Here is a 12391-nt window from a genome sequence, read left to right as displayed (position 1 = left end):
TATTTTATTGTTTTCATTCCTACTACGCCTCGTGTACCTACTCTACTTTATCTTTGGTTATTTAACGAACCTTACTAAAAGACAAATTTTCTTTTCCGGTAATCTTGTGAATTTAATGTTTTACGAGGGCCATACTGATGATAGGATACTTATGTTGGATTAGGTTATTCTGGCGAGATAGGACGGAATCTGTCTATCCCACGATCTCTATAATGGAGGGAATGCCAACCCTGAAATATCTCTAGACAGCAATATGGGTTATTTATACGAGTAGCTAACCGTTTGAAATGCAAAATACTGGGCTCCAAAAAATATAGCAGTAAGATTAGCTTATAAGAACACTGAATGCCACTTTGAATTTTATCCATTTATTACAATGAACCTATCTACAGTAGGTGCCATGTTTTATAAAACATTTTTGAGTTTTACATATAATATTTCCGCGAAGACTAGTTTCTTGTTTCGTACTTTTCAGAACGTGTTTTAGTAGTCTGGTTTTAGTATGAACTTTTACTTTTAATTTAGGTACTTTGCAGTTACATATGCGTGATTTCAAGTACCTACACTTTTTATGCAGAGTAGACCTAATATAGCAGTTGTTTAAGGTTTTATCCAAATTATGATACATACTATGATCAAAATCATAATCCTCCTTTTGCTTCGCTGTAGTCAGTAAATATTAGCTTCTGGTGAGTCAATTCTATTTCTCGATTATAAACCATTTCGCTCACAAGCAGGTTTAAATAACAATACCTCTGTACGGCACTGAAAATTTCAGGAATCAAGGAAGTGACACAACATTACTATTAAAAAAATTATTTATTGCTTTTCGAAGTATTCTCCGCGAAATTTGACACATTTTTCCATACGATGGAAAAGATTATGCAGCAAGCATTCTATTCGGAAGTTGAGGTCTCCAAAATGACCTTTTGTAGGCGTACAGCTTCTCCAGGTGATGAAAATCTCTGACCACGCAATTCTTAATTTTAGGGAAAGTATAGAAATCATTAGGGATTAAGTCGGGGCTGTACGGCGGATGGTCTAATAATTCTATATTTTCTTGCTCCAAAAACTCTTTTGTTCTGTGCGCGGTGTGAGAACTCGCATTGTCGTGATGGAGGATGACGCGCCGGTTACAGTTCTCTTTACGGAGCTCAGAAACAACCTGTGGCAAACAAATGCTGACATACCATTCTGCATTAACCTTTATTTGTCCCTCAAGAGCAATAGTCGACAGCGGGTCTTCCCATACTCCCTAAGTGTCCCTCCCTAAGTCGGAGTGATTGGTCAGGGCTTTTGGCCCTCTTCAATAGCTTCTTCGCTGCCTACGGCTGTAGGCAGGTGAATGGGGCGGCCGTGACGGCCTGGATCTCCACTATACTCTGGGTGTTCCCATCGGCGGCGGCGTCGTCACTGGACGACGTCTGCCGCAAGGCAGCTAGGGGAGCAATAGTCGCAACATGGCTTGTTATGGAGACAAACGTTGCCACCATTTTTTTTGAACACCCAAACTCGTGACTGGTTTTTTGTTTTTGATTCGTACGCATAAATCCAGGTTTCGTCACCTGATACGATGTTGTATACAGCATTTAAGGATCCTGCGTAGAATCTTTCGAGGGTTCTGACGCACCAAGTACGCGAGCCGCTTTTTCACGTCACTTCACGGAGAGAATGCGGTATCCATCGGGAAAACAACTTTTTTACACCTAACTCGTGCAAGATTATTTGTAATTGACTCTGTCAATGTCTAAAGTTGCCTGAATTTCGCGGTATGTCACATGTTGATCTTCCTTAATCAGCTTACGTACAACATCAACGTTTTCTTGGGTGACTGCAGTTTTTGGACGACCTTGACGGGGATCATCACCAAGCTTGACACGTCTACGTTGAAATTCAGCAAACCAGCGATAAATTGTGCTTTTGGATGGGGCTTCATCACCAAATGCAGAAAGCATCCGATCAACACAGTTTTTCGTGTTAAACCACTTTTACGAGAAGTCGTAATAAATCATCGCTCTTGAATTTTCTCGAGTCAATTCCATTTTCTCAACGACTAAACAAGTTTGACAAGACCTCGTGAAAAGACCGCGAATCTATTTTTTAAGTAAATAAATGGTATACGATTTTTAAATCCAAGGAGTATTCAATTAATAAGATTTTAATATAACAGGAACAGTGCAAATATTCCATTCTTAAAACTTTCACTGCAGCTCTCGTACGCACCACCAGCAGACACAGCAAGTAGGTGACTGTTCATTAATTCTACTATCAATAATAGTTTAGTTAGTAAAGGTTATGGTTAGTAACCTCTTGAGGCATCATTAAACGTGGACCCCAGGCCCCGAAGCTAAGTGGCGGAGGGTGCAACTGGGAACACGGCAGGATGAGAGAGAGAGAAATGTAACATATCAAGATATTGAAAGAACAGCCAAGGTATACTCAAGTACAGTGAGTGTGTTAAATTATAAGAAAAATATATATAGGTGCATACATACATCATATGGACTAATGATACCATTATCGAACTTCAAGGTAATTCCAAGCTTTTAAGGAAACTCTGGATTCATTAGTTCCTTTTAAAATAAGGCCAACATTTTAGCAAGTACAAAAAAGTAAATGGCTGTAAATTTTTTTGATTAATAATTAATAACAAATCCTACATGATCTTTTTTAAATAAGATATAAGTTGAATGGGACCAAAATCAAACAAAGAACATACATTTTTATATGTATTGAGTAAACTTAGAAAAAGAAACCTAGGATTTTCCCTCCGAGATGTTTCCTTCTGGCTTCTTCATGATCCATGATACCACCACTTGTCGTCAGCACAAGGTATCTGAAATTAAAAAATATATTTCTTAATAAGTTTGTAGTATATGGTACTAGTAAATAGTATAATTATAAATAAAATAATTGTATCAGATAGCACACCCAATGTTCACTAAAAAGTGACATCAATTTGTACTACTTTATTTAATTTAGCACAACATATCAAATGACAACCAACAAGAACTATTGGCGATCCGCGGTAGATGTGCAATTGGCTTAAAGTAAATAAAAAAAACAGACAACTGCAAGTGAGACTAGCACACTCTGTACCATCATCACATTTGTTTACTTAATATTTATACCTGTTTATTGAAACCCAGCTAAATATTGTTTTAAAATATATTGTTATAGCAGCAACAGAAAGACATTATTCAAATAAATTTCAGCTTTCTCGCTATCACTGTTTATGATACAGCCTAGTGACAGTCAGACAAGACAGTGGAGATTTATTAACAGGATCCCATTTTTATGTTTAAGGTACTGAACCCTAAAAACTACACAAAATGAACTACATCTAGTATGCTTTACAAAATAAAGGTAAAATAAAACAGCAATACATATTACAACAGTAAAAACTAAAGAATAGCAAATTAAACTTCACTCTTTGCTCATGTTTCTGTGTTCCTGCTCTACCCAGCATATACATATATTAACATTCAGGTAATTTATTTCTTATTTACTCACAAATCCATAGAACTTATTAAAGATTCTTTCAATAATCTTTCTTGATTGATTGTAAACAAAATATACATGTGCAACAGCAGATCATACTTCATTCAGAATAAACAAGGATAACATAACATCTTTAATAGAAATTATTATTAAAAGTGCAAAATATGTATGTATAACAAGCTTTGTTACCCTTTGTCTTTCTCTATACTCATAATTATTTGTATGCAAAATTCATGGAGGTTGGTTCAGAGGTCTTGACACAATATTATATTTAGATTATTTTGACATATTATGTATTATATCACCTATAAGTATGGACAGTCAATGCCATGAAACAGTACTTATTTAATACTATAGGCCAATAGTATGAAATGAAGAACAAAATAGCATCTATTTCGATAAAAAATTCAGTTGTTTTTTTGGGACATGTCCCTAGCATAGCCATTGACACACAATAACACAATAATGATAAAACAAACTGTCTTTAGGTCTATAGGAATACAAAACTTGACCTGGCACTGTCACATGTAAGGAAAACATTGAAACTTACCCAAACTGTCGCGACGGTAAGAGGTTAGTCCATCTTTCAATATCATTAATTGGAACATCAAATCGTGGAGATATTACTCCACATTTATTCAATCTGCCTGTAAGATTGACAACAATCTTGCCGGCTCTGTGGTCATCAACTATTTCAAATTCTCCAATGTAGCCGTGCTTCATCATCACAGTCAAAAACTTGACGATCACTTTAGAGCAAGGCCTGATAAGCACCTGTCTTTTACCGCGTTTCTCGGCATTGTGGATAGATTTCAGCGCATCACTCAACACGTTCATACGCACCATGGCTGTAATATAAAAAACAAAATTTAGGTTAGGTGAACTACCTTAGTACAAATGTCAAAACACTAACAAATGAGGTTCCCGATATTTCGTACTGTTTATACTAAAATAATATTCCTCACAAGTTTCGCATAAACTATATAGTAGCTTACTTTTATTAAAACACGTAAATATTTGCTTTTGAAAATGATTACCTAGGATTTAAAACCCGCCTGGACAATCTGAAATGACAAGGACCAAAAAGAAAGAGATAGATTTGTATTGAATTGAAGTTGAAAGATCTTTTAGTGTTGCCATTATTTGTTATTTACAATGTATAAAGATGGCTACTAATTTGTGCAACATGTCGCACCAATCTGAATTGCCGACTATAATTTTTAGAACGCAAAAGTTTGAAGTTTCATGTTCACTCTTTATTGTATCTTAAAAGATACAGGTAAAATAATATATGGAACGATAAAATACAAAAAGCAGCCTTATTGCATTAAAATCTCTTTCAGGTAACCAAGGTTTTTCAAATAATTTTTTAGTGTTTAGAGAAAACCTTGTAAGTATGATTTAAATTCATCAATATTTAATTATTGGCTTCCAACAATTATTTAACAAAGTATAATAATAAATATAACAATTAGTTGTCTTACAATAATTACATAAATAGATACAAGTATGTAAATATATTCATAGTAAAGTAAATAAATCAAAAAATTCAAAATAGTGCAGAAGAAGCGGTAACAAACTGCACTGCAGCATTTTCTTCAACAATGTCAACTTCACAACTATCGAAACTTAGAATAGAAATTTGGACGAGAGAATACATTGTTCTTTGTATCATTGTTCTTTACATACTCTTTGAATTTTTGGTTAGGCATATAAAAACAGCAACCTATTATTAAATCGTATACAGTTCTCCATAAATGATTTACTAACTTTGCTAAGCCTATGATACGGTATGACTAATTTGAAAGAAAGAAAGAAAGAAAGAAAAATCTTTATTTGGCGCAAGATGTAACATAACATTTTCATTCATAAACAGAGATAAAAATAAAAAAAAATACATGATGCGACCAAAAGGGTTTCCACTCAGCATATGCATGTGTATGATGAGGTTACACAATGCACTGATTTTCAGTGGAACCTAGTACGGAGGCTTTGCCATTCAATATGAAGGATACATATTAAAAATATCAACACAAAATAACAAGAAGACAGCAGTGCTAGGGAGTTAATATACGAGTATGTTGAGTATGAGCGTGAGTGTAACTATGTTCATTTATGTTTATTATGTAAATTTCTACCAGTTGTGGCACTAACTTTTTGAAAAAGAAGAGGATTTTTTCCTAACATACATTATAAGATCAAAAATGTACTGGAACGTTACTGTAGGTATATTTATTTCCTTAAAGAGTTGTCTTCACGAGTCTCTTGGTCCTTAACCGCAAATTGCGCGAACGGCCCTTTTCTGTATTAAAAAAATAGTTTGTGTATCAGCCGCGCTAATCCATAAAAGTAAACCATAAGATAACAAGCTATGAAAATAGCTGAAATATACAAGCCTAGCTGTAGGTACATCTGTCAATTGTCGGATCCTCCTAACAGCATAAGCAGCAGAGCTAAGTCTATTGGAAAGTTTAGAAATATGAGCACCCCACTGTAGCTTTGCATCTATTATAATTCCTAAAAACTTTGTTTTTTCAACAAATTCTAATTTTTGGCCTTCCAGTATGAAGTCAGTATTGGCCTACCTTACGTTTGGAAGGGTAAATTTAATGCATTGGGTCTTATTAACATTTAAAAGGAGATTGTTGGTTGAGAACCAGATAGATATGGCCTACAGCATATTATTAACCGAACTTACATTTTCTCTATGGTGATCTAATTATCTATCTTGTCTTCTAGGATTATCGGGACTGTGATAATTTAACGCGCAATAAAAACAACGTCACGCGTGCCATGCTACAAGGTCTGAAAAGTCATAGTTTCTCGAAATTTTAAAGAATGACACTGTAGGGACGCAATGCAAGTGTGACTGTTATGTGTCAGCGATTTTGTATGAGAGCGACGAATGAATGGCGTGTGGTCAGTTACTGCGCACTGGTCCTCACGCGTATACGTAGTTTAACTATTGAAAAATTAATTCATTAATAAAAGTAAAATTTAATTATATAGAACAATTTATTATTGAAGATCAGTGGCGGTGCTCCCAGCAGATTAGGACCCTCACACTATAACAATATAGGCACTCAAGAATATTTTAAATTTAACAAATTATTTAATTTTTACATATTTAGTAGGAGCCTATATCACCAAGATGTGGAGCACTAAATCGACCAAATGAAATTTATATTCAAGAGGCATTTAGTTATTACAATTTGTAGTTTTACAACGAATTATTTTTAAGTTGTTATTTTATTCGTTTATTCTATACATTGACAAATTTACTCTAGCATTGTCGCGGATGTTATTTTTCAATAAAATGGAGGATTTTTCATAGATTATTTTTGGAGTATTATTTGTTGATGATTAAAAGAATGATCAAAATAAGAAATTGTAATTATTACTTCTATTTTCCATACATTCAAAGACAATACGTCGAGTGATTTATTATTGAAACTTATTGCATAAAGAGACGTCACACTTTTACGGAGTCTCAGGTACACCAAAGCTATGCCCAAGATTTATTTTTTTTCACTCCAGAAAACCTCAATGCTATAGAAAATAGTAAATACATAAGGAGAGAAAATAAGTCATTTAAATTCCTCATCATTAGTTGTGAATATAAAAGAGCAATCAAGGGTTAGTCTCGTGAGGCTTTACTTTGGCACGCTGACCACATTAACATTTAGAATTTCTTTATTCGGAATCAATATTCCCGAATGTAATAGTTTGTGGCTGACCTAAGAACGAATGAGCAAGCTCACCGGTACATTATATTTATGGCAACCCATTTGACATGCCAAATAATCATTCAATCATTCACTCGGTCACCGTGAGGAATTCAGTTGACAAGACAAATCGTTTGTACTGTATGCACGCTTCCATTCTCACCTACTGAATTAAAGTTGTCATGAAAGTTTAAAAGTTCTCAAAAGCTACTATATTGAGCACAGTGAATTGTTTTCAAGTTTATAATGGCGTGATAATGTTTCGGACAATGTTTTTGTTGCTCATGTACTTGCAGAACTATCATTTATGAGCACAGATAGCGAAGTAAACTTGTGACTGCTTCGTGTTGTATTATTCATTTTTGAACAAGATTTTACTAGTTCCAATTGATTGTTGTGGTGTTTTTGTGTTCCTAGCAACGGGATTGTGATGAAAACTAGTTTAATAACAATATTGTTAAATCTAACACATGACTGTCGTTTAAGATGTGATAAAGTGATATGTAGTGGTTACCTGTAACTTTACGTGTCATGGAAGAGTTAGAGCGGTTGTTCAAGATGAAACCAGTTATAGTTATAGGGACCCTGTTAGTGTTCCTTTCTGGTGTTATTCATACCACTACCCCGTTGGACACAGGTAACTTTTTATTTTTGGAATTTTTAATTTGAATCTATGTATAATTAATTTTGCAATACAATTTCATTAGTATTAAATTTTTATTTTTTTCTCTCATTGTCATCTAGCTAATAAGGGTTCAATATGATAAATCAAATTATAAGATTATGCTAGTAGAATAATGGTTTTAATGTGTCCTTGTAGGGTAAGGAGCCCAGAAGGCTGGCAGCTCCATCACTTTTGATAGTAATTGAGATTCTCTTAAGAAAATAACATGTAGTGTTACTGTGTACTCTTGCATGGATATCTTAGCCAGATAGTTTGCTTATAGGGCCTATGACCATTTCAGTAACAAAATACACAGAATTAAAGCTTTCCTTTTAGTTAATGTTATATTTTTAAATGACTATTGAATGATATATAAACTTCTCTTGGTAGAAAAATGTTAGGGACATTCTATACCAAATTAATAACTCACTTAAACAATTTTGTCTTACATAGTTCCTTGGTAATATCATTAAATCAACTAAATTTTTTCATTTCCACATTATACCAAATCTACTTAACATAATTTTTAATCATATATTTACATACATACATATAGTCACGTCTATATCCCTTGCAGGGTAGACAGAACCAACAGTCTTGGAAAGACTGATAGGCCATGTTCAGCTTTTTGGCTTGATGATAGAATTGAGATTCAAATAGTGACAGGTTGCTAGCCTAAGATATATTTGTAGCCAAAATCTAGGTTATAATGCAAATGCTAAACTTAGACATTTGTTTTAAGTCTCAAACAATGTGGTAAGTTCTCTTGTTATTTATAAAAACTAAATAGTAACTTGTAAACAATGCAAGAGTTATATTAGACTTAACTTGGTACATACCTACTCTACTTCTGATAAATTTGTAATTGTCCAGAGGTCAACTTTTTTTTTGTGTCCATGTTCCTAGACTGAGTGATCATGTTTTTTAAATGAATTCCTATCGGACAACTAATAACCTGTATTTGATCATAATGTTTTCCCTCACCATTTTTTATTGATAGGGAATCAAAGTAGTGTTCATAACTAAAAAAGCAGTAATTGGTATATGGCCCTGGTGGACTCAAACCTATGCACCTTACTTGTTTTGTGTAGCTACATACATACATACATAAAATCACGCCTCTTTCCCGGAGGGGTAGGCAGAGACTACCTCTTTCCACTTGCCACGATCTCTGCATACTTCTTTCGCTTCGTCCACATTCATAACTCTCTTCATACAAGCTCGGCGGTTTCGGGTACTTTTGACCTGACCCTTTACCAGGACGTCCTTAATTTGATCAAGATACGTTCGTCTAGGTCTTCCCACTCCGACCTTTCCCTCCACACTCTCCTTGTATATCTGCTTAGTCAACCTGCTTTCATTCATCCTCTCCACATGACCGAACCATCTTAACATACCCTTTTCTATTCCTGTAACTACATCTTCTTTCACATCACAACATTCCCTTATCACGCTGTTCCTTATCCTGTCACTCAATTTCACACCCATCATACTCCTTAACGCTCTCATTTCCACTGCATTTATTCTGCTTTCATGCTTCTTTTGCCATACCCAACTTTCACTCCCATACATTAATGTCGGGACCAACACGCCCCTGTGCACAGCCAGTCGAGCCTTTTTGGATAGTTTCTGACTGCTCATAAAGGCATGCAAAGCTCCATTCACCATGTTCCCCGCGTTCACTCTCCTTTCAATATCACTATCATACTTGCCATCTGATGTAAACTTTGATCCTAGATATACAAACTCTTTCACTTGCTCCACTTTTTCTCCTCCAATCAAAATATTACATGCTGTCATTTCTTTCTCCATTTCAAAAACCAGTGTTTTAGTTTTACTTACGTTCACTTTCATTCCTTTCTCTTTTAAAGCTTCATGCATACAGTTTACCATCTCCTGTAACTCCTCCGCTGATGACGCCAGTATAACCTGATCGTCGGCATAGAGCAGACATTTGACGAGTAACTCATTCATCCTTAATCCACTTTTAGACTCTTTCAAATCTGTCAAACAGCTATCCATAAATAGGTTGAACAGCCACGGTGACGCAACACATCCTTGCCTAACGCCTTTCTCAATCTTAAACCACTCAGTGTGCGCTCCGTTTATCCTGACACAAGCACTCGAATCCTCATATAAGGATTTCAGTGCTCGTATTAAGAGACTGCTCACCCCATGCATAGAAAGTGCTGACCACAATTCATTCCTCTCAACTCTGTCATAGGCCTTTTCCAGATCTACGAATGTGCAATAGACTTTTTGACTCTTGGCCAAAAACTTTTCGGCTATGCACCGCAAGGAAAAGACCTGATCAGTACATCCCATTCCCTTTCGAAATCCCGCTTGAGCATCCCATATTTTGTCATCAGTTTCATTCCTGACTCTATTAATCAATACCTTAGCATACAATTTGCCGACGACGCTAAGCAGGCTTATACCACGATAATTTTTGCAGTCCAGCTGTGACCCTTTTCCTTTGTAAAGTGGCACGATAACAGCCTTACACCAATCTTTTGGTACTCGGCCGCTTCTCCAACACAAATTGAAAAGGCAGTACAACTGACTAGCCACTACGCCTTTTCCTGCTTTAAGCATCTCGACCGACACTCTATCACACCCAGCAGCCTTTCCCGCTTTCATACTCCCAAGTGCCTCCACAATTTCGAACATTTCAATTTCGCCTTCCATCTCATTCTCTTTTTCTTCGCTATAGCAGAAATCTTTCTTATTTCCTTCCTTTTTTTCAAATAAACTTTCAAAATAGTCCTTCCATATCTTTAGTACACATTCTTCTCCTTTCACAACGCTACCATCCTGGCATCTGATCCTAGTCAGCTCTCTGGTTATAGTATTTCCTCGGGCTGACCTTACGGATTTCCAGAATACTTTCAGATTTGACTGAAAGTCTTCTGATAGCCTTTTATCAAAATCCTCTTTATACTCTTCTTTCTTTCTAATCACAGCTTTCTTAACCAAATCTTTCATTTTCTTATATTCCTTACGTGCTTCATTCACATCTTCATCTATAACCTCTTGCATTCTTAAGTTAGCTTTTGCTGCTAACAAATCCAGCCATGCTTTCTTCTTTAATCGCACAAGTTCTTGCACATCTTTACTCATCCACGCATTTTTGTGATTTTTTCCTTTCCTTCTTCTACTTACACCACACACTTCAACAGCTACTTTCACAATTCTTTCTTTAAATTCCTTCCATCCATCTTCAATATCGCTCATTTCCTCTAAATCTTCAAATTCATCCTTCAGTCTATTAATATACTTCTTACCTACATCCATATCTTGCAAATTTTCTACTTTTACTCTTTCCAAAGCGCTGGTTTGCTCCCTTACCCTGTGCCGCCAGCGATTGAAGATACCCCTTATCCGGGATATCACCAGTAAATGGTCCGAGTCAATGCCAGCACCGCGATATGCACGGGTATCCAGCACTTTGTTCTTCAATCTTTCATCTACAATCACAAAGTCTATCATACTTTTTAAAATACCTTCCACTCTTGTGTAGGTATGGATCTCTTTATGTTGAAACATTGAGTTCGACACAAAAAGATCCCACTCTAGACAAATTTCTAATACACTTCTTCCATTATCATTCACCTTTTCGTCACCAAACGCACCAAGCACCTTTTCATATCCATCACGCTTTACACCCACCCATCCATTAAAATCACCTAACATAATAATCTTCTCATTTGGCTTGGTAACTTTCAATACTTCTCTTACACTATTCCAGAACTCCTCGTTTTCGCTTTTTGCTGATGTTGTACCCCTCGAACCCACATCCCAAGGTGCATAAACACCTAGAACGAAGATCCGAGTGATTCCAACTTTCAGCCTAATCCATAGAAGACGAGGGCTGACACACTCATACTCATTCACGCACTCAGCCATTCGTGCAGAAAGAATTAGACCGACCCCTTGACAGCCTCGGCTGGTACTGGAAATTCCAGACCAATACGCCGTGTAAGGGCCGTGCTGCGTCGCGTCGCATCCTTTCCGCTTCGTTTCATTCACGCACAACACATCCAAACGTCTTTCATCCATCATCTGGCATACTTCCTCAATCTTATCCTTCATTCCTCCTCTTACATTCATCGTCGCAAAGCGGCTTTCAGCAGACCGCATACCGCTCCCGCCGGGAACGAGACGTGATGGGGTGCGGACACCATCGCCGCCATTTATATGCTTTTCACGATTCATAATGCGATTCCCACGAGACGCTAGGGAAAAATTTTGTCCGCCCCAGCAGAGCCCCGCATGCCAGGGTAAGGCTAGCCATTACCTGGGGGTCGCCCAACCCCATGGCGGAAGCTAAATGGATTTTGTGTAGCTAAATGGATATTATGGGTGTATTAATATTGATTACAATACCTTTTTATCTATCTTGTATAGTACGCACATCAGTCTAATTTTCCCAGATGTGGAACTCAACTAGATAGATTTTTGGTCCTGTATATGGAGGCAAAAATCGATCTTAAGTTTTTGA

General features: G+C 36.3%; 2 protein-coding genes across 3 annotated transcripts in view; one reads left to right on the top strand and one right to left on the bottom strand.

Annotated features, from left to right (window-relative positions):
• Positions 1 to 2716: 2716 nt before the first annotated feature.
• LOC106131804 (small ribosomal subunit protein uS8A) lies at positions 2717 to 4667 on the bottom strand. The gene is made up of 3 exons (XM_013331016.2): positions 4539 to 4667; positions 4052 to 4349; positions 2717 to 2836 (listed from the first exon to the last, which is right to left on the bottom strand). Exons 2-3 carry the CDS (start codon positions 4345 to 4347, stop codon positions 2743 to 2745), a joined length of 390 nt encoding a protein of 129 aa, XP_013186470.1. The 5' UTR covers positions 4348 to 4349; positions 4539 to 4667; the 3' UTR covers positions 2717 to 2742.
• Positions 4668 to 7326: 2659 nt separating this feature from the next.
• Positions 7327 to 12391, top strand: part of LOC106131858 (protein sidekick) — a 38731-nt gene continuing 33666 nt past the window's right edge. For both annotated transcript variants that reach the window (XM_060954741.1, XM_013331093.2), the window contains exon 1: positions 7327 to 7863. In XM_060954741.1, the coding sequence (XP_060810724.1) occupies positions 7758 to 7863 (106 nt within the window). In that variant the 5' untranslated portion in view covers positions 7327 to 7757. The remainder of the gene's footprint in view (positions 7864 to 12391) is intronic.

The sequence above is a fragment of the Amyelois transitella genome, chromosome 5, assembly GCF_032362555.1.
Source record: "Amyelois transitella isolate CPQ chromosome 5, ilAmyTran1.1, whole genome shotgun sequence".
In the NCBI taxonomy this organism is placed as follows: Eukaryota; Metazoa; Arthropoda; class Insecta; order Lepidoptera; family Pyralidae; genus Amyelois; species Amyelois transitella.
Note: the sequence above shows the minus strand (reverse complement) of the source record. Positions and strands in the feature narration are given on the sequence as shown.